This window comes from Pelmatolapia mariae, linkage group LG12, assembly GCF_036321145.2.
Source record: "Pelmatolapia mariae isolate MD_Pm_ZW linkage group LG12, Pm_UMD_F_2, whole genome shotgun sequence".
NCBI classification, from domain to species: Eukaryota; Metazoa; Chordata; class Actinopteri; order Cichliformes; family Cichlidae; genus Pelmatolapia; species Pelmatolapia mariae.
This window is the reverse complement of record NC_086237.1, coordinates 19,008,566-19,034,594: the sequence shown is the minus strand read 5'-3', so window position 1 is coordinate 19,034,594 and position 26,029 is coordinate 19,008,566. Positions and strand designations below refer to the sequence as shown.

At 39.7% G+C, this 26,029-nt stretch overlaps 1 protein-coding gene across 4 annotated transcripts in view; it reads right to left on the bottom strand.

Moving 5' to 3' along the window:
• Positions 1-26,029, bottom strand: part of adgrv1 (adhesion G protein-coupled receptor V1) — a 112,230-nt gene that overhangs the window by 37,718 nt on the left and 48,483 nt on the right. For 3 of the 4 annotated variants that reach the window (XM_063488944.1, XM_063488945.1, XM_063488946.1), the window contains 30 exons: positions 25,451-25,627; positions 25,016-25,201; positions 24,750-24,929; positions 24,471-24,635; positions 24,235-24,355; positions 24,034-24,157; positions 23,807-23,945; positions 23,489-23,674; positions 23,163-23,398; positions 22,828-22,976; positions 22,498-22,696; positions 22,127-22,346; positions 21,798-22,037; positions 21,476-21,625; positions 21,140-21,360; positions 20,775-21,054; positions 20,499-20,642; positions 19,813-19,984; positions 19,402-19,543; positions 18,750-19,318; positions 18,363-18,626; positions 18,139-18,256; positions 17,862-18,033; positions 17,527-17,769; positions 15,859-16,266; positions 15,187-15,359; positions 14,803-15,049; positions 14,489-14,628; positions 13,463-13,623; positions 13,224-13,324 (listed from right to left, as the gene is read on the bottom strand). In XM_063488944.1, coding sequence (XP_063345014.1) covers positions 13,224-13,324; positions 13,463-13,623; positions 14,489-14,628; positions 14,803-15,049; positions 15,187-15,359; positions 15,859-16,266; positions 17,527-17,769; positions 17,862-18,033; positions 18,139-18,256; positions 18,363-18,626; positions 18,750-19,318; positions 19,402-19,543; positions 19,813-19,984; positions 20,499-20,642; positions 20,775-21,054; positions 21,140-21,360; positions 21,476-21,625; positions 21,798-22,037; positions 22,127-22,346; positions 22,498-22,696; positions 22,828-22,976; positions 23,163-23,398; positions 23,489-23,674; positions 23,807-23,945; positions 24,034-24,157; positions 24,235-24,355; positions 24,471-24,635; positions 24,750-24,929; positions 25,016-25,201; positions 25,451-25,627 — 6,027 coding nt within the window. The remainder of the gene's footprint in view (positions 1-13,223; positions 13,325-13,462; positions 13,624-14,488; positions 14,629-14,802; positions 15,050-15,186; positions 15,360-15,858; positions 16,267-17,526; positions 17,770-17,861; positions 18,034-18,138; positions 18,257-18,362; positions 18,627-18,749; positions 19,319-19,401; positions 19,544-19,812; positions 19,985-20,498; positions 20,643-20,774; positions 21,055-21,139; positions 21,361-21,475; positions 21,626-21,797; positions 22,038-22,126; positions 22,347-22,497; positions 22,697-22,827; positions 22,977-23,162; positions 23,399-23,488; positions 23,675-23,806; positions 23,946-24,033; positions 24,158-24,234; positions 24,356-24,470; positions 24,636-24,749; positions 24,930-25,015; positions 25,202-25,450; positions 25,628-26,029) is intronic. The other variant, XM_063488947.1, reaches the window with a different exon arrangement.

Genomic DNA, 26,029 nt, shown 5'->3' with positions numbered 1-26,029 from the left:
GGGACATACTTGCTGAGCCAGCTGTTAGCAAATAAACACCCACCCTCTTTGTTCTGTTTCACATCCAAACAGCCACAACGCTGCAGCTACTTTTGCTTACGTGAGGACACACTGCAGTGCTGTAATTGGGTGTATGTGCTTGCACGAAACAGGAAGGGATGATATCAGGAGCGTCCACCGTGTATTTTGGGATCAACTGATATACTGTATTTCCAGAATAAACAATAGTCTGAGAGCCTGCAGGTCTCAGGCTTTCAGAGGCAGAGGTGATTCAGCAATAGGGGACAAACTCAAAAGCTGTCAACAAATTCACAGTGTCATTAGGGTCATTATTTAAAGTCTGGGGAATGTGGAAATCCAGGCTTATTTATGTTGTCTCTATGACTTTATGAAGCCTCACTCACACTACTCACACAGCTACCAGCAATAATGCTAACTCCTCCATACAGAGGACTCAATAGTACCACCCACATGAAGCAGTTTTAGCTGCATTCCTAACAGGCCTCCTCTTTCTTCTATTTAGTCTTCAGTCAAAGAGCCTCAGTACTGCTGGAAACTGAAGCTGCTTTTGATCTCAACAGGGCTACTTTAAAGAAGTCTCTTGAATTTGTTTCTTCAACATCTGGTGAGAGGAAATCTGGAGACCAGACAGAAAACTCTCTGCAAGCAATGGGACACACACACACACACACACACACACACACACACACACACACACACACACACACACACACACACATATTCATACACAGCTATAAAAACATTGTAACCAGCTGTTCAAGGTCAGCTCCCTAAGCTCACACACTCAATGGGTCTACTTTGCCCTACCACAAACCTCTGTGTGTCCCACAGTGCATTCATGATGTGGGTGTGATTCAGCCCTCAAACTGACTTCTTCAGTTTACTGCCATGGTTTGACCAGTAAAGACATTTGCTTTATGTTATTCAGCATAAACAGATGAAATGTCATACAGCAAAACATCAAGGAGGCTAAAATACAGGTCAAGTTGTGTTCTAGTCACAAATGTTGAGAAATTCTCTGTGTCGCACAAAGTCTACTACAATCATTCACATCTGATTATGACAACCCCACCATGAACAGTCTTTCCACGCTTACCTGCTTCTTCCAGATTAGCAATATTTCTATGGTTGGGGATAATTGCAAGTCTAACTACAGTGATCACAAAGCCTGCAGAAACCTACGCTGACCTTCTTAAGCTGTTTCATTCATTTCTGTCTAACAAGCCATTGATTAAGAAAACTGATTGATCTGGAGCAGTCCTCAGTGTGTGGCAATGGCTGGCTGTAAAGCCAATCAATTTGTGAAAACTCTGGATAAGATATTGCTTGCTCTATTCATGCTACTCCTGCCAGCATATCTATCATATACTCTGCTTTGGTGTCTCCCTTTGTAATTTAGACTTAATAAGACCAACTGCTGTGACATCATTCATTTAATAAAGTCTCAATTGGCCCTTTCTATCTAACTCAATAAATTATGACTAAACAGGTTGCTTGGACCTTCAACTTAATCTTCTAGTTGTAATTTAACTGGGGCCTCTTGCAATTTTTGCAAGGTACTTGCAGATTGCTAGGATATAAACAATATCTTGACTACACACTTTTTAACTGGCAGTTAAAATTCTGCCTAATGAGGAAAATTGTTTACAACTTACATTCCACAACAGGTGAATTCATTCAAAGAAAACTGAGATGAAAATGTGAGTCAAACATGTTCCCTCCTGTGCCTGTGAAGGATTTTCTGTGGGCTTCAAAAAGCTCTAGTCATAAAAATGAGCAGAGCTCAGGGAAGTCATTGATCAGAAACTTCATTCACCGCTGCTGTTGAACTTGGCTCTCATCATGGAGCTATAGTGACCCCTACAGGTTATTGTGATGAGGGTTTGGTTGCTCAGCCAAAGTTTGTAAGTCAGGGGTTATGTGTGCATATTGGGGGGGATTGGGTTAAATGAGTGGGTCACTTCTTAACAAGATTGCAAACATTTGTGTTTACATCACGTACGCCTGTCTGACCATTTCCATGATCCATGGACCATGGAACCCTTTTTTTTTTCCTTTCTTTTTTTTTAATAATATGAGTTTTCATCATTTAAAGCTCAAGTTATTAAATCATGTTCAGGAAAATACTGCAATTAGACACACATTACAAACAAACTGCCAAGGCAGACTGATTACAATCTCCTGGTAACCCAAGAACAAAAGGCCTTTATATAGATATGTCTCAGTCTTTTCAGGAAATATGCCGTTTCCTTCCTCAGTTCATTATTTTATGATTCACTGAGGAAGTTGGGTGGCTCACATTTTCTATTTCAGTCCATTGAGTTAGCAAAACAGAGCTTAGACTATCTATCACTATCTCTGTGTCTAGTTTCATTGCAGTTTGTAAAATCTACGACAGCTTTAAAGGACTCACAAAAATGTGCACTGTACAACGTGGCAGTGGCAGAACCATTACTGCAAGTATTATGTGCTATACGTGACAACAACAGGGAGACATCCTGCTCAACTCAACCTAGAAAACGTGTGCAAACATCATGCTGGAATGGCCTCAACAGTTTCGGTGTAAACGCTTCTCTAAACTTCCAATGTTCACTCAACTCAACATACAAAGCTCTGCCAAGACAAGCTGTCAAATTCCAAAAATAGAACAGGATATTGGGGACTTTGACAACTGTAGGCTCCCACTTTGTTTATCATTCACAGTGTCAACAGTCCTGATGGCAAACTGAATGACTCCACATAATCAGGTTAAAGGTGACTGGAGAGTTTAGCAAGTACATTTCTAATCATTGCATTTTAAATCAGCTTGCATTCACAACACTTTGGCCTTAAATTTAAAAGGAGCTTGCGTGACAGAAAAACATATTTACAGAAATGACAGTAACTGCAGAATAAAACAGGCCCTTGACTTACCTTGCCACAAGAGAGTCTATGCACAGACAGTTTATATAATACCTTTAACTGTTAAAGCAGGTAATGAATGTAAGTTTTAGGCAAGAAAGTTTTTAGAACTCAGTTTTACAGTTGTCCATAAGAATATGCTTCCAGGACTTATCACAATTATTTATCACAGTTTTTCAAAAAAAATAAAAAATAAATAAATCATATCCCATCACCTCAGAAATAACTGCTTTTGGGACTTGCTCTTGGATGCATCCCCTTTTTCACAGCTACCAGGCAGGCAACTGTAGAAAATGATCTACTGTGACTTTTAGCTTTATGTGTAAAAAATAGAAGTTCAGATGCTTCTAAGGTCACCATAGCCCACTTTCAGAAAAGAATTATATGTAACTTTCAGAGGCTACAAAGGTTAGACTCTCTGAACACAACATATGGTTAAACAACCACTAGAATTAATCAATTTGCAGTGCTACATATTAACAAATAAACAGGCACACATGCAGCTAGAAGATCAAAAACACAGATATGTAACGTCTATTAAACATATGCAAATGAAAAGTTAGTAGTACTTCTGCAGTGTAAATACAAACGAGCAGTAAGCTGTCTAGAGTGCAGTTTACTTTATCTGCACAAAAAGTCATCAGTGATGAAGATAATCAGGCTACAATACACAGCGGTGTGAAAAAGTGTTTGCCCCCTTCCTGATTTCCTGATTTACATATTTGTCACACTTACATGTTTCAGATCATCAAACTAATTTTAATGTTAGACAAAGATAACCTGGCTAAATACTAAATGCAGTTTTTAAATGATGATTTCATTGATTACGAGAGAAAAGTTATCCAAACTTAACCTGTCTCATTAAGTTTAAATCATTAAATCATGAATTAACTGTGACTAAGTTCAGCTTCAGTGAAAACACTCTGGCCTGATTACTGGCAGACCTGTTGAATCAAGTCCCAAATCCCTTAAATAGAACCTGTCTGACAAAATGAAGCAGGATAAAGGATCTCAAACAGCAACACATCCCCAATCTAAAGAAACGCCTGAGAAACAAAGTCACTGACATCTGTCAGTTTGGAAAGGGTTACAATGCAATATCTAAGGCTTTGGAACTCCAGTGAACCATGATGGGAGCCATTATACATAAATGGAAAAAACTTGGAACAGTGATGAAGCTTCCCAGGAATGACCGGCCGACCAAAATTACTCCAAGAGCACATCAACAACTTATCCAGGAGGTCAAAAAAGAACCCAGAACAACATTAAGCTTCTACATGTCTCACTTAAAGTCAGAGTTTATGATTCATCAATAAGAAAGAGACTGGGCAACAATGGCAGCCATGGGAGAGTTCAAGACAAAAACCACTGCTGACCAAAAGAGACACAAAGGCTCGTCTTACATTTGCTAAAAACATCTTGATCATCCACATTTTTGGGGGAAAATATTCTGTGAACTGTCGAGACAAAAGCTGAACTTTTTGGAAGGTTTGAGTCGCGTTGCATCTAGCATAAGAATAATATAGCATTTATATAACACATCCTACTAACAGTAAAATATGGTAGGTGGTAGAGTGGGAATGTTTTGCTGCCTCGGGACCTGGAAGACTTGTTGTGGTAAATCTAACCATGAATTCTGCTGTCTACCAAAACATCCTGAAGGAGAATTTCTGACTATCTGTTCATGAGCTCAAGCTGAAGCACACTTGGGTTCTGCAGCAGGACAATGATCCAAAACACACTTGCAAGTCCACCTCTGAATGGCTTAAGAAAAAAAAAGAAGAGTTCAGAGTGCCTTACTCAAACTTCTGACCTGAATCCAATTGAGATGCTGTGGCATGACCTTAAAAAGCTAGTTGATGCTCAAAAATTTTGCAAAGAAAATGCAGGAAAGAAAATAGACTGACGTCATTCATTTAAACAGGGCTGATTTTCATACTGTGGTGGCAGAAGGGAGATTTAGCCTGCGTGTTTCAGAGCCAGGGATAGAGAGTCTAATTATCACAAGTGGTTTATGTCTGAGAATCACTCACTCTTCTTTATCTGCAGTAGTGTGCTCGAATATAAACCCTAAGGAACAACATGTCAGCAGAAGTGTTGCATATCTGCTTAACCTTTGGGTTATTGTACAGGTGAGCTGAGCCTGTGTGCATTCTCATTAGCTTGTGTTTAATTTGCTGTTGTGGTAAAAATAAATGTTGTCTCCTGTGTGTACTCGGTACTCTGTCTTGAGGGTAATCCACAGCCTGCAGACTGTTTTGCTACATCTACATATACTGTCACTGTTTAAACTGATGAGTCACACCAGTTACACCCAGCCACCTTTAGAGGGTTAGACAGAAGAGACGGAGACAGAGTGAAACAGCCTTTTGCTGGTAATGTCACAGCTCCCAGCAAAGGCTACCAGCTGCCAGAATGATAAAGGGGACAAAGAACAGAAGAAGGGACACGACTCAGTATTTTGTCATGTAAAAGCGGTGAAAGAAGGGGAAAAAAATCAGAGAAACAGAAAAAACAGATGAACATAAGGAAATGAAGGTAAGAGAAAGTCAGGCAGTTGGCTATTACTGTACAATGTAGGCTCATTTTTCAATAACAGGTAAAGAGACACGGACACAATGAATAGTGAGCGTGTAGAAGAAAAATGCTGCTGACTTTAACAATAGATGGAAGAAATTAAGATAAGAGGAGCTAGGGAAACAAAGGCACAAGGTGTTCAAGTAGAGTATCTCCCAAAAGGCCTTCCTTACCCCTCCACTGTTCTGTCATGCACGCACACACACACACACAGGTACACACATACACACCGCGGCTCCTGCAACATGAGCATTTCCTGGAACCCATACACAAACGGTGACACAGGCCTCAGCTACTGACACTTATACCCTTAAATACCTTGTGTGCCATTTGCTCAACTTTGAGACAGTAATGCCTTTAATAGGGACACGCTGTGTTTTAACCTGTTATTGACTTTTTAATAACTGCACGTAACAATAACACCCTAAGATTTAGATATAAACTGTAAAAAATCAGAAACATTTGTCTGAGAGGGACAGGCTGGTAACCATTATGTTTTCTTGCTATTTTCCTTCTTTTGTGTTCTGATTTATAAACTCTTGTGGGTTTAAACACACAACAGGACAAGCTAGGCATGTACTCTGACGTCAACCAGAGAATCAGACCCTAAAAGACATTCAAAAACCCCCCAATGTTTACTGATTTAATGCTTAGTTGTTCATGACGGGAACAGATAAATTTCCTCAGGAAAAACAGAGTCTCAGAAATACTCATGCTGATCTTATGTTCTGTACAAAACCACGTCTTCCACTGCACATTTCATACGTCTCCCCTCCCTGAACACCTGAGAAACTGCATGCATTTGTTCAAACCCTACCCCTGCCCTCTCCCTCACCACATGCACATACACAGTGACGACAGACGGGAACTTTTAGGAATCTTGTCAGCAAGCACACAACTTCTGTATTCTCCTCAGAGATGGGAAATGACAGCAGTGGTTGTTGTGCAAGAGGAAAAAGAGTTAACGTAGTGTTTATGTGTGTGTGACTTTGTGCATGTGGATACAAGGGCAGACTTCTGAATGCTGGATTTGGTCCCAGAGCTAACAGGAAATCCTTTATAACCAGAAGTAAGAGTCACCTAAACACCTCCCATGTACTGGAATAAAGCAATGGCAACACAGGGGTAAACACTTTACTGAATGTGTGTGGGAATGTCTGTCTGAGACGTGGCGGTGGGCTGTTTAACCTCAAAGGAAGAGTAATTTAATAGTATTTTGTTTATATATATACACACACACACACACACATATATATACATATATATATATATATATATATATATATATATATATATATATATATATAGATAGATAGATAGATAGATAGATAGATAGTGAGAGATTTATTTTCCCGCATACAAAAACTGGTCGTGTGTTCAAGCATGCACACTTTTCCATTCCATTGTGTTTTTGACAAGTAAATATATATATCTAATATAAAAATTGATATTTTTGTCAATAATAGATAAATAAAATATAATTAAAAAAATTATGGGTTAATATCATAAATTAAAAAAAACTTGGGAATGTGAAATATCACTATTTAGTTACTTTAACTACAATGTATTGAAAGTAATTCTTAACCATCTTGGTCTTTAATTCAGATGGCCAAAGTTGTCCATTTCAGTAACATACAGTGCATGTGGAAACTGATGCTTTCAATATCATATCATGTCCTGTTTGGAAATAATCATAGTTTTAAGAAAGACTTTTTTGGCAACAGGAAAGAGAAAATGAGAAGCTGAAAGATGGGAAAAGGAGTGAAATGTGAAACAACCAACACCAATCTGGTTGTGCATTGCACAGTTTCCACCAAAACTTTCTGTTTCTACAGTTACTGACTTTTGTTTTAGCAAACTACTGACAGCAAGATACTTTTTTTTTTAAACAAATACACATTTCTGTAGTTTTACTACCGTATAAAACCACAGTGGATTTTAAATTGAACAATAAAAGTGTGACTGAAGTGCAGATTAAACAAAACTCAAATTTTTCATTTTAACTAACTATTTAAGAAGTACAGCATTGGTCCCCGTGTTTAGATGCTCGTAAATAAGTGGACAACACCAAACAATCATTATGCTTTCATTACATTGAGTATAAGAATTATTTTTAATATTTGGATTAAAAACCTTTGCATTTAATCACTGCCTAAAGTCTAGAACCCATGGACATCATCACCTATTGTGTTTCCTCTCTTGAGATGTTCAGCCACCTTCAGTTGCTGTTTGTTTTTGGATCTTCAGTTATGTATTTATATTTATGTATTTAACTGGAAAATAGGTTCTTGTTTAATTGCTGACACTGTCGGTAATAAGATCTGCTTAGAAAGAATATACAATTGATCAGGAATAGCCATGAAAACATACATATATTTTCACATTCTATTGCACAGAATGTACTTTATAATTATAGTTGTTCATTTAATTTCATTTTTGAAAGTCATTATCTATCATACTATCAGGATAAGACAAACTCCTAAACAAGTCTAACCATAGGGTAACAGGTCTTTCTCCATTTCTGCCCCGATCCTATGATAATCTCTTTCAAAATAAAATAAAGGACCAAAAAGTGCATATTCCAAAGCAAACAAAACCCTGAAAATTTCACTTTTCCTATTTAATGCCATTTAGTTTTCTTACTATTTATTTCATTTTTCCATCTCTAAGCATCTGGGCAATATCTGTCAATGTAAAAAAAAAAAATTGTGCATATACAACCAGTACTTATGTAGCACACTGTTAAATTTACACTCAGACAAAAACAGATAGACAGGCCGACACACCTACAGCGGATGTGACAAATTTTTATTTTCTTCTCAGTAGGAGTCCTGACGCAGTGGCCTTGACAGTGGCCACTGCCTGCAGGTGTCTTATTACTGACCCAGATAAGTTCCAACCTGTCTGACTATAAAACACCTTCAGCAAGATTTTGTGTCTGCAGTACTGCTGGATGAGTCCTCTTACCAACCCTATATATCTAAACGTATACAGTCTGAGCTTTATACATTTGAAAAAACCTCCCAGAAGATTAAGAAACACATATTAGGACACACATTACTCAAGATGTGATGCAGTAGTTTGTAGAAATCTGACTGACATTTTCTTCTCCTTTGAGATGGTAAACATCACATCACACAATCTGGATATAATATCATAGTAAACTTAAAAGTTTGTGCAATCTTCTCTTTTGTCTCAGTCCTGTTTGCTTCATCATCTGCCTCTCTTGCTTGTACCAGCACTGCTGTCTTAGTTTTCATGGTGATTTAGCAATTAAATGTCCTACCTCTGGTGCCCTTGGGTCTTTGGCATTTTCTAACTAAATACTAAAGAGGTAAAAAGCACGACAGCAAAAATACTGAGACAGTAATACAATTAAACTACACAAACTGAACCAGAAGGCTCCACTTTCTCATTTAGAAATATAATTTTGTTATTTGGCGTCACTAAACCTAATAACTTCAGTTGTGCAAGGCAGTGCCCCTCAGTGAGGTAAGACAACCCTGTACTTCCTGAATCTAGCTATATGCTCACACAAACAGGTCCAGAAGTCTTATAAATACAATGCAAATACAATTTTCTATAGTATATCATTGTCATATTATTAACACACAAGCTGCTAATTACTATAATTTGTCTAAATTCTGGCTTTATTTGATAGTGTTACGCTCCCTCTAGTGGTCACTGTTGGGTGACATAAGTTCAAATTCAGTCTTAGATGCTGGTGAAATGCAGCGAGTGTGCAATTAAGCATTTTTCTCTCAGTAAAGTTTAAAAAATATATTGTTGTGACTGTAAAATAAATTAATGCATTAACTATTAATGGTGGCTAGCACTGTGGTGTGGTGGTTAGCACTGTTGCTTCACACAGCAAGAAGGTCCAGAGTTCCACTCCACCATCTGGCCACCATCCGAGGACTTTCTGTGTGGGGTTTGCATGTTCTCCCACAGTCCAAAGACATCAAAGTAGTGGGGTTAGGTTAACTGGTAATTCTAAATTGTCCAAAGATGTGAATGTGCATGGTTATATGTGTTAGCCCTGCGTCAGATTGGCAACCTGTCCAGGGTGTACCCCGCCTCTCGCCCTATGAAAGCTCAGATATTCTCTAGCGCCCCCCTGAAAAGGATAAGGTTAAGCAAAGAGAATGGATGATGGATGGATGGATGGATGGATGGTTCTTTTGTAAATTGTTTTCTTGATTTAAAAGATTTGAATATGTTTAAGAAACTATCCTGCTTGCTCATGCTAGGTTGTTTGTATAGTTACAGTAAAAGGAAAAAAAGAACATCTTTTACATGTTTAGACAAGCACACCTAAACAACCAACAGATTTTCAGCCCCCAAAAATCTGTAAAGTAGAAAAATTAAACCCAATTAAAAATGATTGAGTTCATAAAGGAAACCGATCCAGTATTAAATATTTGTGAGGGAGAAAAGAATGGGACACTTAAACGAAACTAACCACTAAATGGTTCAGATAAGGGCTGATCATTCCTGCACGTTAAGTTGGAGTAAGCTTTGCCAATATTAATCATATGCTCATATCCCCCTAAACTCTGGAATGAGGAATGTACATGAGGTGGCTTTCCTCCCTACTGTGTGCTTCAAATCCCTCCAAAACATTTATTTTGGAGAAGGGTTACAACTTTGATCTCACGTTTGCTACATACTATCTTTATCCTTCTTCTCTGGCCATTCTTTGGTATGATACCTTACTCACTTAATGATTACAAGCCACCGTGGCCCAGATGCAGCAAAACAGACTTTCTTCTTACAGCCGCACAATTGTTTAGAAGTAATTAGGCGCTCCTTTATGGCCTCCCAGACTATTACACGCATCATTCTTATTGTGATCTTTGTTGTTTCAACTCTTCTTGTGAGGGTAGCAATAGTATTACATTAACTTGATTAGTACACAGTCTTTCTGACGGTATGATGGAGGAGGTCGAAATCTTCAGAAATGGTTCTGCAAACCTTTTCAGTCTCAAGATAATCAATTAACATTTTTCTGAAGTGCTTTCAAATCAAACCCATGATTCATTTTCTTGATTGTGTTATGAAGTTCAGACTTTCCGGAACATTCCAAAGATTTCCAAAGTCTAATATTTTTGACACATTTGGTTTACTTAGCTTTCTTTATCTTATTTTGTATCTTGTATCATAAAATAATGAAAAAGGTCAGTTGATATTTTAACTGATATTTATGTAGATATACAGAATATCTCAAAGTAGTCACAGACTTTTCTTCTGCAGCTGCTTTCTTCTACTGTGGCTGCTTATTTATTCATGTGATCAGTTGCATTTGATATCTTCTACTTGGACACACATGGTTTAGTTGTTTTAAAGTTTTTACAGTTTATTACACAATAAAGTTGATAGAATTTTCATGGAGAATGTACAATTTATCTTTTAAATTAATACATACTTACTGAAGTGTACCTGTAATATTAAAAGAGGTAGATACCAAACAGGTTTTTATTTCTATTCTGGGCTTAAACTGTATATTTAAGTCAAGTGTCAAGTCTTTATTTGGTCGCTCATGTTAGCTATCTGTCGAGTTTATACTGACTTGTCAGAGAAGCACTGAGAAACACGAGTAAATCTGACTCTAATTACAACAGAGTATTTCATTTAATGAATGTATTTCTTAGATTCATTCTCAATGTGTACATGAAAATTTCAGAAATATGCTAAAACCTTTGCCAAACAAATAAAAAAAACATTTAAAATCATGATTTTAAACAATGAAAATGATTACTTGCAAATCTTAAAAGATCAGCACAAGATTCTTTTGATACGCAGAGGATTAGAGAACAGTGGAATGGCTTTGAAATTGCTTGTGATAAGGAAAGCTAGATCCACCCAGTGCAACTGATTGGTCAGCAGATGGTAGTTTTATAAGCACTGGTCTGCTCCTAACTGCTACCTTGAAAAGCCAGGGTTGCCTCGCTAACCCCAAATCCTGCTTCGTCACTCAACTTACAGACTGTTTAAGAGAGGTGAAGTATTATGTAAGTTCTCTTCAGTGTACGGTAGCAGTTGCAGAGAGAAATTCATCAAACTGGCAGCTCAAATTTTCTCCACAGAGAGGGCAAACTCAGTGAATGATTACAGCCAACACAGATGGCATACCCTGCCTGCCAGAGGTGGTTGGAGTTGGATATGATCCTTCAAATCAGTGGTGAGGTGTGAGCTACAACCCACAAATATGGGAGACATTTGTGTTACTAATAACATCTGGCATCTATTCTGATATATATAAAAAGAAGAAAAATAGCACTGTCACTGTATCAGTTATAGCCACAGCTTGACCAAGAAAAGTTGAATATGAGCTTGCAAGAACAAAGCATCTCTCTCATTCTTTAAATGACAAGTTTGCAGAAGGATTAGATGAATGCAATTAACATTCTTGATTGACAGGTAGTATTTTGAACAAAAACAAACAGAAAAACAGAGTCCTCTTTGTGAATATGCAACATTCACAAAGAGTCCTCTTTGTGAATATGCAACATTTTCAAGACATTAAGTGGTAAATATTCTGACAGAACAATTATAAAAAGGACCCTCCTGGCAAATTGTTGAGGTAATTTGTTTATGTCCAAATACATGTGTCATCCAGTTTGTTGATAATTATTTAAAAATAACTCTAAAAGAAAAGAAAGAAAGAAAGAAATCAGACTGTCTAAAGAAATCTGCTCCAAGTGATTTATATAAGAAAAAGAGTTTTTTCAGCAAGCCACTTGACATACAAGATAAACTGAATAAGTGAAGACAAGATGTCGCTTGATCTATTTCAATTCAGCACATCCCACCCATCATTATCTCCGAAATACTTCAAGCACTAACAAAAGACCGCTTAAAGGCTACATTTTAACATCAGAACCTACAATCAGATAGGCCTTCAGCAAGCTTTTCACAGCTGGCTTTGTCTAAAAGGCTAGAAAAATGCAAACATTTCGAATCCCTAGACCAAAGTTAGACACACGCACTATCAAGGAAGAAGGCATTAATATACAGTAACATACAAACTAGGAAAGAGAACAGGGTGGAATTTTCCATCCAAAACCCTTTTAGGTTCAGGGGCTCTGCCTGGGCCATAAACGGGTCTACTCCAAGGTGGCTAGCCCCCAGGGACCTCTTTAGAAATGACTTGTGTTTGTCAACCAAAGAGAGGGGGACCAGTGGAAAATTACCAGTCCCGCACTCAGTCACGCAAGCACACATGCACACACACAAACACACACACTTGATCAGGACCACCTGTAGCCGCATATCTATCTCTCTCAATGGTTATGTGACAGCTTGCGTTTTTAATGGGTGAGGGTGCGGGGGGCATGGTTGCGTTGTCAGGACGCACCAACCCGCAAACTACGCAAACGATGACACTGGATGATGTTCGCATCCATGCACATTTCCAAGAAAATATCTGCGACATGTCTAGCGTGCGACATGTGACTGTGGGTGTGTGAGTGAGTGCACAGTGAGCAGCTTTAAAATGCTCTAAGCAAATGAATCCATGTATGAGTGCTGTGTTAACGTTCGCAACCCACATATATCTAATATGCTGGTCTACTGGAGCACAGAGAGATGGATGCCTCAACAATGATTCCCAGAGCTACCCTGTCATCTACATTTGCACCTGATGCAAAGCGATGAGAATGCCAAAGAAACTAATGCTGCATTCAGAGTTTAAAAGCAGAACAAGATCCAAACTAATGCATTACCTGAGTTCCAAGGCAGCTCACCAGCATGTGAGTGAGCAGTTTGGCAGCAAACATGGGGAAACGGGAGCACAGCACATGGGATATTATGGCCAATGCAAAGCCTGTAGACAGAGAAGTCAGCATTAATGATACTTAATCAAGTGATTTATTTGAATCCATTTATACAAGTGGGGATGTACATATGGAAACTTCACAAGGTGGGTAAGAAGATGAGAACTCAAGGGGAGAGTGTGTTGTACCTGAGATACAGATAAATCCTGAGGCAAAGAAGGCTTCATTGTAGGATGCAAGCATTGCAAACTCAGCGTGGGCTGCGTAGATGGACAGGTGGGTGCATGCACATTCAACATAATTCCCACTTTCTTCCACAACCCTGCAGTATTGACCATTTGATGACCAGCTAGAGGTGAGACAAAAAGAGACAATAAGAGACGAGACACTACAACAGAATATAACAAAATATGAGCAAAGTAAATGCAAAGAGCAATGAGTCTAACCATGCCCATGATTCTGTGCTATTTGTTCTCTGACATTTTGGCTTCTTTGAGTTTGTTTTATTATTATCTACGGTAACCTTTACTTTGCAAAGAATGTGTGAGACAAACCAGAGCATAACCGTGTTTGTGTTAGATTCACTGTTACTGTGATTCTGACTCTCTCTCTCTCCATATTTTGCTCTCTCTTGGTATCACTTGTATAATAAATTTTGCTTCCTGGGGTACGTCCTCCAAGTAGCTGCTCTGTCCAAACCAAACCTGCCAAAAACACTGTGTTCCTGCCAAGTCCAATTTCAATCCCCAGGAATGTCCTCAACAAAGTAACTCAATGTGGGATGATTCAGCGTGCAGGAGACTGAATGTGTAGATATAAAGTAGAAAGATACAGTATCAGCCACAGATAGGCCTTATTGAGAGGCCAAACTTGGAACTCTGCCCTTTATTTAGCAAACTATTACCCAAAATAAGTATACGGATGACAAACAGAGGTCTTCTTTAGATGCTAATCAATGCATGTGTAGTCTTAAATCAGGAAAACAGTACACTGGTTGAGATAAATTACATCCAGTAAAAAATAAATTAGTAGGCAGATACTAGAATTAGAAAAAACCTCAGCAACTGATATTATCATGTAACAAAAATAAATGGACATATTTGTATATAAATAAAAATATACATCTTATATTTTTGCATATAATGTGCACGTTCTATTTTTAGTCTACCTGAGGAACAGTTAAGCTTGAATCTCATTTAATGTGTTTTTGTTACCTTCCAGTGGTCTGGTTCCAGAGAAGGCACTGAGACTGGCCTGGTTTAACCTGCTGACCGGGGCTGTGGATACGATACACCACCTCGTTGCCATCTTCCAGAGGTCGTGACCCTCTGCCCTGGAGACTGGCTGAGAATACCTACGTATAACCAGATACAACAGAAGAGGGTTCAGTTGCAGAGCAACCACCAGATTAATGGCTGCTTTATATCAGAGCCATACTGCCACCTGCTGTTTAAAAAAAGAAAAGGAGATTTTGACATTTTAACAATTGCTCATGCTTTTTAAATGAAGTCAGTGTCCTAGCACCTACTTTCCCATTGAGAGCAGTAGCTGTATCACTGGTGAGAAACCAATGTTCAGTTCTAAACTCGGTCATCTGAATCCTGCTGAGGTTGCCGCAGTCTGCAGTTAAAACTGCTGGTACTGGCAGCAGGGTATTTGGGAGCTGGAAGAAGTCTGCATTACGGCCCCTGATCGTGTGTCCATTAATTTCTGTGGGGTACCACTGAAAGGCAGAGATGGTCATATATGGACAAGTTTCCAGGACTGTATCCTTTCTGGAGAAAAATTTTACAAAGAAGAAATTGTAAATCCAAGCACGATTTAACATTAATTTGTAAGGTAATGTTCATCTGTATTACAATAAGGTGTATCATGCAACTCTTCACTCATTTAGAACATTTAGGACACTCACTTCTCACACTGACTATGTTTAAGGAGGGAGAATGCAAATCGCTCCGCCACCTCAGCAAGGTGGCTGAGACCTCGAGTGTCGACTCGACTGGGATTGGCCAAGGCACACAACAGGTGATAGGTCAAATTCCGGCTGTTGTTCTGTAAAGGAGCTCTTTCTGCCTCTGCAAGCACCTGGCTCAGAAGACAGAAAGGATGAGAAAGACTGAGGAGCTCTGAGTAAACTTTAGTGCTGTTATTCACACATCCAAAGCACTCATCTGAGTTACTTTCTTTAGTTTGACCTTCAGGGTCATGCGCATTGTGTGTGCTCAGAATGCATTTTTCTCTGTAGTCCCTACTTCTTATTTACTCTTTCTAAACATGGCCCTGTATATTCTGTTTATTCTTTTATGCAGCTGGTTAAGAAGATGCAATAAATAGATTCTAATTTCAACTTCATGATAGCAGCAATCTTATTAAGTGAGAACTAATGAATGACAGACTGGTCCACAGAGCTATCAAAGTAGCTCATGGGAGGTGATGTATGCCCTTTAACTAAGCCGACAGACACAAACAACTACACTGACTCACAGTCACATGCAATCACATTGATTATCCAATATTTTATACACTTATGCAGTAATTAAAAAAAATAATTTGCTTGGTGTAAAAACCAGATGATTGGGCTTACCTTCCCCAGACCTTCAAACACAGCGATCATCTGCTCATTATTGAGAGGTGGACTGACTTTATTTATTAGTCCCTCCAGCACCAGGTTCAATGTAGGAGGGTCAAGGGGTTGATGCAACTGGTCCAGTAAGACCCAGACAGCTTCACTTGCTGCATTTGACACCAGAGTCACATTAGCCAGGCCAAACTGGGAGTGTACTGTGGCACCTCCTGTAGGATTGTATAGCTCCACTTGGAAGCGCTTAGGTGTGGGTAAGGATGAGGCACCTTCAGGTGTTAGGTAAATCTCCAGTGATGTGTTACGTTTGCCCACATCAAAAGTCAGCTGGCCCTCCTGCTTAGGGAAGTCCATCCCTGCTTTAGCAGGCCAGATTGTAGATGGACCCACCACCTCTTCTCTGGAAAGCTCCTAGAAGAAGAAAAAGAAAAAAAAACCATGCTAAACTCTGCTGGACTTTATAAAAGGAGCAAGTGAAGAATGGAGTTATATAACCACCATCATATTTAAAGAAATGTATGAAAAGTGACACAACATATAAAGTTTTCAGCTGAAAACAATGAACAAATCATACATTAAACTTGTAAAGGCACAACTTCCATTTGGTATACAATGGTCTAAATGCAAATAAAGCCCTGTGAAGTTGCCCATGTCATGATAATTAGGCTGAAAGCAACCAAAATGTGAACCAAATGGGGACTGGGTTTTTATTATTCAGCAAACCTGGTGTCTCACAAAATGCTTTGAGAGATGAAAGCGGATGACCCAGCCGTGTGAGGTTTTTGATTTTTTAGAGTGCACTCAACAATCTTTCATCTCCACTTTCAAAAAGTACAAGCACCAGTAGATACTTTATGCCTTGGGGCTATGTGCAGACATCTTTAATCATAATCCCTCATAGAGAAGGAGGGCGATGATGGGATTAAAGAGGTGAGGAGAGGGGGAAAACTTTGGTCTCTGTCTGTGTACTTCATCAATAAACCATTACTTGTATTAAAATATATAAAAAGCATTCATGACAGACAAAATAAGAGGCAACAAACCAAAATGTATTTTTGTAGTTCTGAAAAAAAGCTTAGATAAAAGCTTATAATAACAAACCCATGCAGAAGACTGAAAAAAATTTAAATAATAAGTCTTGGTGCTTAATTGCTCAAAATGGCTTAAATAATAAAAAAATAGATCTGTACACTATGAGACGTCTATTAAAGCCAAGGTCTTAAAGTCAGCTTAACTGGTCCAGAAATAAACAGTTAAACATTTTTTCGGTGTTACGATTTCATTTCAGTAGGTAAATAGTGTAAAACATATTTGCTTATATAGGAAATATCTGTTACACAGAGTGGTGATAGCATGACACATTCAAGGTAACAGTGAATGAGCAACAACTGGACTTAAATACATAAATAACCCTTTTCCCTTTTTGAACTAGAAGTCATAGTCATACATTTCATTCACACCCAAATGCATTGGAGACAATCTAAGGTTCAGTATCTTGCCCTTTGACGTGTGGACTGATAGCATTGGGGACTGAAGCACTGATTAGTACACAAAGCCACAGCTGCCAAACATAAATGATTCCATGTTGGTTAAAGACCAAATAAATCAGCTGCATATACCCCAGTTCTACCTGTGCTTAATTTCTACATAAAGCATGTCGTTGTCTCTTACCAGTGTCCGATACTGTACAGACATGGCAGAAGCTGTGCTTGCTTGTCTGTAAACTTGGAGGATGAGGCTTGTTGTTGTCAGGGTGGCGATGGGGAGTCTGTGGCCCACAGCAAAGTACACAACGCCATTTGGGTTGTCGCTCTCTGCTAAGGTGATGTTGGCAAAACGGGTGGTCTCATTAATGGTAGCTCCAGCACCCACTTGATAAATCTCCACTAGGAACCATGCCTGGTATTCTGGTTCCTACAGTAGAATAGATTAGCACATTTCAAGGCTAGAAATAAAGGACAAATGCTATAACATCTACAAGTGTCTACATTCATTGCCTGCCTTACATCATCATTCACAACCTCCAGAGTGAGAGTGCAAATTATCTCGCCTCTCCTACAGATCGCTGTTCCTGAGGTCCGAACAAGCTGTGTAGTTAGGTTGACTCCATTATTGATAAGAGCTAGCGATGTCTTGTTGAAGGTCGCTCTCCAGAAGACCTGCAGATCCTCAAAAGCTCTGAGCGGAGGGAAAAATGGCATAAGGAAAAAACACATAATGGAGATATGTTTTTATCAACGCCACTTGTTAAGCAGAAATGAGAAAAAAAGTGTGTTTCATTACCTGTTTTCCTGTCTCTGCAGAGAGAGCAGAGCAGTTCGATTCTCTGAATCTTCATCCAAAACCTTTCCCATCAGAGAATTAAGGCTAAATCCTACAATGCCGTTATGGAAGTCACTCCCTGGTGTGAAAGGAAAGAAACAGAGAAAACAAAACAATTAAAACAGAGGAATACACATTACATAGTTATTAGAACGTATACCATAAAGCCTCTTTCATGCATTTACCAAGAATAGTGATTTTGGCAAAAGCTCCAAATCCCTGGAGTGAAGTGTTTGTGATCTGCGCTCCTCCCTCTGGATCACTGAGGTAAACATAGAATACTTCCTGTCCCTCAGGCTCTGAGTCATCCAGGATGAAGAGGATAACCTCTGTCTCATTCTCACCAGCCTGCAGGGACACTATAGGGGACACCAAGCGGAAGTCCTGCTCTTCCTTTGCAAGGTTCCCAACAGGTTTTAGATTGATGGGTAGCTGAGTTGCACTTCCATCTAAAAGAAAAAAAAACACAACAAAAGTTAGAGAAAATTTTTACACATTACACTAAATAACACAATGCGCTATCCCACAACATAGATGTAAAAGACATGCAGCAAAACAAAACAAACACACACCTCCATAGGCTTGGACTCGAACCCGCACAGATCCATCAAAACCGGCAGACCTACGCACCCTCAGAACTACTCTGCGCTGCTGCTGGGTTTCCTCATCTCTGTCCTCTTGTACCTGGATCAGATCAGGTCCAATGCTCAGTATTCCACCAGTTGCATCACTAGCCAGGATGGTGACAGTGGCAGCACTGTACTGAGGGTTAAGGCGAGGAGAGGTATGTGCCCACGCTAAGTCCTGATTAAGTACTTGAACATCTGTCAGGTTTACATGGAAGTACTCATCAGGTTCAGAAAGGGAGTCATCAAGCACTGAAAGGCTTAATGAAGCGTTGGTTTGGTGGGGTGAGCTGAAGACTAAACGGCCATCTGGTACAGCCAAAAAGTCCTCTCCTGCTGTTGCGCTCCCTGCTGTTGTTCTAAAGGACAGGTAGGTGGTATTGCTACGAGAACCGTAAAGTTTCTGAATATAAAGTGTAATAGTCTGGATGTCTTCTGCAATAACAATCTGGCGGGAATCAGGGGAAAACTGGTAGATCCCCAGTGGCTCCACCTCTGCCACTGTAAAACCTGACCTGTGCAGGGAGAGGAATCAGAGTGAGGTCACATGTGAAATTCAATGAGTAAGTAGCAGTCCAATATTCAGTGTACCAACTACCTGAACTTGACAGCACCAGTTCCAGCAGAGCTGGAGGCAGCAGCGGTGAGGTGTATAGCATAAGAAGCTGGATCCAATGAATCAGCAACTGCTGTTAGCGATATGGCTTTACTCCTTTCTCCATGGGCCAGGGTTAGTGAACCTAAATATAAAGAAGGAGCTCACTATCAACTGTTAGAAGAGGACGTGCAGCGTTTAGTGCGCAGAAACACTAAGATGGGAGATGAAGCTCAGAGTGGCATACTGCCAACAAAGGACAAATAATTTATATTCATGGCTGATCAAATAGAGAGGCAAAAATATTCTATATGAATATGTTCAACTATTACACCTTGAAAATTTTAGTGAAAAAAATACTACACAACTTAAGCGTTTCAGAGCTCAATCCTTGTCTCTTTCTCACTGTGTTACCTGAGTTTGGGATGATAGCTCCGGCTTTAAAGCCAGGCAGAGTCTCTCCTAAAGGATACCCAGCCTTCCATTGCACCCTGATGTCTCCAAACAGCCCTTTTCGTGTCACATTTGCCACACAAATCCCAGTTTCCACACTTGAAACCTGCAGAGCCAGTGAAGCAAAGCCAACCTACAGAACATATATGATGGAGGACAGTTAATAGTGGTGTTACTTTGCTGCCCTCACAAAAAGTAGAAGGGTTATACTTAATGGTTATGTGTAAGATGTCATGTAAATTTAATATCTAACGACACAATGTTCAGATACTTGTATTAAAAACAGATAAATGTACACAAAGTAATCAATGACTCATCAATGCCTCACTTTGAAAGTTTTTCTTCAAATTTTAAATGATCTGAAAACCTATGCGGAGAGGAGTCAGATGAATACAGGTTTGTCATCAAATGACTAATAAACTGATATTTATTAATCAATTTTTTGTCAATATCTGTGTAAATTACTCTACCCTGACTCAGAAAAAACTGACACATAATTCCATATTTATAATGGAAAGAAATACCTGCAAACGCACACAGTGAGCGTATCTCCAGGAGTGTCTTTCTCAGTAGCAGCTCTGATAACTGGCAACAGTTTCTGTCTAACAGGTAAGCCATTTAAATATAGAAAAAAAATTACAATTCACCTCTGAGTTAGCAGCATCTTCAGGTACAATCACTGTAGCAACTCTGGCCTCGTGAAGAAGGCGTGGCAAAGAGCCAAGGACGGCACTGACAAGTCTAACATCAGTGAGCTCTGCAGTGATGCTTGCACCCACTGACAAAAATGCCTACGGTGGGAAAAAACAGGTGAAATAAACAAGGGATTCAAGATATTATAAACTATTCTATTGTAGAAGGTGTGTTCACTTTGTGTAAGGGTAATTCTCTATACACGAGTTACTAAACATGCTTTTTCTCACCTGGCTGCTGATGGGTAGAGAAATAGCACTGAAGCTCTGTCCCTCTTTTAAGAGCAGTCGTCCTTCAGCTTTTCCACCCAGTATCTCTGAAATGTCCATCACTTCATCTACCCCACCTGTGATCCTGTAGCCTACACTAGCATTGCCAAATAGCCCAGCAAGCCGTGTCACATTTATAACCATAGCTCTGCTGACCTCTGACCCCAAGCCTGTGACTACTATAAACTGCTGCTTGGAGTTCAAAGAAAAAACCCCATGAGGCTCATCATTAGCAGGCACCCTATGGGAGAGAGAGGAATAGTCATTTTAAGGTCATTTAGTCTTTGATTTTTCTACTACCATTTCTAACTGATCAAATAACAAACCTGATGCGAGCTCTGATCAGATTCGGGTTGGCATCCAGAGTACCCCCACCCTCCACAGATGTGAGTTGGAGAATGTAGAGCTCCTCTAGCTCTGGCACTGTATCGGGCATCAGCTTAAGGACGATTTCTGCTTCTCTTTGGCCTTCCCGAATCATCACTGAGCCAGTTAAGGCTAGAAAGTCACCTGCAGTATCTGAGCCACTCTGTATTCGCCAGTGCACCTGAGGATACGATATGGTTGTGTTTACAAAAGTAAAAGTATTATATTTTTAGTTTAAGCAGGAATACTGGATATTATTAGTAAACAGTAAATGTATATTTAGGATATGACCATACCGTGATGTTACCCATGACACCCTCTCTACGCATAATCAGATAGGAAATGTTCAGTGGGCCCTCTGCTTCTGTGGATTCATTGTAGACACGCTCTCGAAGCGCATCCTCAGTAAACTGGACGATACCATTGGGATCACCAAACTTCTCTATCTAACAGACGAAAACATTAGGAGAACAGGAATGATTGCGGTGCCGGGCTTAATTCCAGTACAACTTGCCTTCAGCGAAAAAAGTGCTCTGAAAGAGAAACTGTGCCCAACAATATGAGCAAACTGATTAATGGTGGTGAAATCAAGTTTGCAGTCATTACATGGTGAAATACCTTCAGTGTTATGGAACTAGCCTGAGGATCAACATCCATCTCTCCAGACAGAATACTGAGCTCTATAACAAATGTCTCTTCCACCTCTACTTCCCCATGAGGAAGAATCCGCAGCTCTATGGTGTGCATGCTTTTCTCTCCATCCTTGAAGAAGAGGGACCCGTTCACAGGTCCTCTAATGTCAGTATTGATGAGGGGAAGAGCCTCTCTACTGTTAGGGCCAAGGATTATCCAAGCAACCTGTGAAAAGAGACGGCTAGTTTGAACTGTATGATGTCACCATGGAAATGCAATGATGTGATTTATTTTTATAGCATTGTTCCTCATACCGTTGCATTGCCCACAAGGCCGCCTGATCTCTCCAAAACCAGACTGAGTTTCAGAGTGGAGTTAGGATTGGCCACGGTGATTAGGCTTTCATTGAGGAAACGGACAACCCCGCTTGGAGAGTCACTCTTACCGATGGTTACCCTCACAACATTTTGGGAGCCTAGAACGGCACCCTCTGTAGCTCCAACCAGCACGACCTCAAATACCTCTGCATATTCACTGGGGGAGGAGATTTACAGTAGTTGTAGAATGAAATAATGTCTTTTTTGTTAACTGGGTGTTTTCATATAGGTGTGTATCTGTGTGTGGAATAAATATACTGTATACTTTAAGGTAGACTTGTAGATATTTTTTTAGTTATTCTTCTCACCTGTCCAGATCATCTATGATAGTGACATTAATGTAGCTGGTATTCTGTCCATGCACAAATGTCACTGAGCCATTATACAGGATATAGTCGAGATTAGGTGCTGCAGTCAAGCTTCTTGAAAAAAACTGAGCAGAGACTCGCCCGTATGTGCCCAGTCTTCTCACCACTGGGATCAACAGGGTACCAACATCCTCTTCAACTGGAAGCAAGAAAGGCATGATAAAAAATGATTATTTATACAGAAATAAACTTATAATTAAGTCAAACAGTTTGTAGCAAATTGTGCAACTTCAGCATTTTACAAGACAAAAAACTGCTTGCTTTTGTTACCTGTAATGTTAACATAGTCCTGCCTGAACTCCAGGATACCTTCAACATTATCATTCTGTAGTATGATGACAGCAAGAGAAGAGATGCTGCCTACGGCTGGAGGCTGGTCCAGTCGTAGACCTGACTCTCTCACAGTGTAGTCAACATTGCTGGCCACAAGAGGGAGACACAGAACAACTAGTTGCCTATGAACTCTTTCATATCAGCAGATATTTTAGGTCACTGGTAAGCATGGATTGTTTCTATTTGCATCCTTGCAATCAGCAATATCTATGGAATAACAGCACCGTCTCAACAAGATTATAAATCTAATGCACCTTCTTAACCTTTCTTACCTGATATTGACTAGTGCCACTGCAGTGATGTTAACAAAAAACACCTCAGGCCCCTCTGGAAGACTGTCATCCAGGATACGCAAGGCCACTTGTTGCAACTTCTGGCCAGGGGTGAATAGCAGCTGCCCTGAAGCTGGAGCAAAGTCCAATCCACTGAGTGCTGTGCTACTTGATGACTCATAGGTCACCAACACACTGCCCTCATTGCCAAAGGAGCGAATGATACTCACATTAACCTGAAGAAAAGAAATTAAATTATATTGCCGTGGGTTATGAAACTACACCAGATGATATATCATGTACCAGGGTATTTTTTATGACTTTACCATTCCCTCCTTCTCAGTTGTATTGATCTGGTTTTGGGTGAAAGAGAAAAGGCCATAAGGGTTGTCGCTTGCTGCCATAATAATTCTGGCATGCCTGGCCATGGGACTTATGTCCAGTCCTGCAGTAGCAGGGGTCAGTGTAAGCTGATACTCACGGCGCGTCTCAGGAAGTTCATCATCCAAGACCTAACATCAGAAAAGATGTGACTGTGATAATTTTATGGAAATCCCTTGTCATCACGTTATTATGCTGCTTTTTGTCCTCAAATAAACAGATAGAGACAATGCCACAATTTTCCAATGAACACTGCTCAATACCTTAATAGTAATGGTAGCAGTAGACTGTCCATCTCTCATAGTCACAGTGCCAAAGATTGCTTCAAACTCAGAAACTGCAGCTGGAGTGATATTCCAGTACACCTGTACTTCTCCAAACACACCTGGCCCTCGCACAAGGCTGGAAGAAGGAAACACATTGCATGACAAGTTTTCCAATTGAGAGCTCTTGTTTGTCTTCACATGTTGAAGCAGGACAATTATCTCACCTGACTCTGGCACTCCCATTGTAATTCCCCTGAGGTTCTCCAATGATGATGCTCCTAGAGGACTCTACTATCCCAATAATCCCCAGGGCAGCTTTGTCACCCCTGATAGTGATGGTGGCCATACCTATAGAGGACTAGATCGATGATTACTGAATTCAAAATGTGCACCTGCATTTTGACATTTTATTTTCACATACTAACCATTTAAGGGGTCTATGACAGCACCACTATCTGCAGGAAAGAGCTGTACAGTGAAACGCTCTTCTCCTTCCACTACAGTGTCAGCAAGGGCTCTGATCACAAATGACTTCATAGATTCAGTCTGAAACGTAAAGGAGAATTAAAGAAGAAACTTACTACCCAGTATATATGCATAACATGTCAGATTGAGACTACAAACTGGTGGATACTTGAAGTCGCCTTTTTTTCTACTGTACCTCATTGAAGACGAGAGTTCCATTTAAAGGTGAGAGGTCCCCCGCAGCGCGGACTTCCAGCTGCCACACCAGTGTCACTGCACCCACACCTGCCATACTGCGCAGCACTGTTAGTGTTGCCACAGCAGATGGATCATCCACAAACTCTGGTTCACTGACGGCAACCTTGGAGAGGATTAGGCAAGATGATTATTCATGTTGTTTACTCTACACTGAATAGAACAATAACAGTCAGTTTTAAGTTTGAAATTGATGCCAACAGAGATGTTTTAGTTTCACCTCTCGTTTCTGAAATCCAAATCGTCCGAGTGGCGAGTCATTTGATGGAATATTTACAGTCGCTGAGGTCACTTTTCCGAGTCGAGCACCACCAATCACACGCAGCAAATTCACTGTGAAGGTCTCCAAAGGCTCCACCTGTTCATCGTCTATGATGGTGATAGCAATTGTGGCTTCTCTCTAGAAATAGTTGAGCAGCCTCATATAGTGACTTCATGTGATATTTATTGTGAATTAATTTCAACATGTGACCAATATTAACTCACTTGCCCATCCTGAAAGGTGATGTTTCCAGAAAGGGGGCTGAAGTCATTAAGATTAGCAGTGACTGGTTGAGCTTCCCAGTAGACAAGAAGTCTTCCAACTGTACCGGCGAGTCGCAAAACTGATAGTAGGAGAACATTGTCTGGTGGTGGTATCTCATAGGCCAGGATGACACTTCCAGCTATATCCTAGACAAGAAATTCAGAAGAAATTTTCAATGACTAAGAAATATAATTTTTGAATGAAACATCTTTAAGGATGTTACTGTTTATTATTAATTTAGATTTTTTTTGATGTTTCACAGTTGTATTACTTACTTATTTCTTTATCACAAGCTTTTTAAAAAAGCCCTCTATGTATCAAACTGGAGGTTTCCCAACAACCTCAATAATTCAGTGTCAAGCTCACCTCTCTGTAATGTCCTATGCTCACCTCACCTCAGAAACATTGAACTGGAGAATCCCTCGGGGATCATCATTCTCCTGGATCGTGATCTCTGCTACCTCCATACCAGGTCTCTTCACACTGGGCTGCCCTGCTCCAACTGACCCACTAACAAGCTCCACCTTAGTGATATTTACGAGGAAACTCTCTGCCAGCTCTGGGATATCATCCTTAGAAAAAAAAAATGCATACATGAAAACATTAAATAATAGAAAGCCATTACTCAAATTCACAATGATTTTTATAAAACTTAAGATTCGAAAACAACAGTAACCTCAAACTGTGCAAATTTAATACAAATTTAAATAAGGAAGGCTAAGAGAAGCGACAATTTAATGAGGATTAATGGTTATTTCTTCCCTGATTGAATATTCCTTTAGTGATTGCTCAGCATTTAAAGTCTAGTCTTTAGATAGACACAGGTCTGTTCTCTGAATGGTTGTCAGTGCAGAAATTGTAAGATAAAGAATCTGATTAATATTTTCAACTATTTAAGTAAGCATGCTCACAGTTTTTTTCATTATAATAACAATATTTTGGTCCTATTTGCTACCAAAGGACTGTTGACAGAA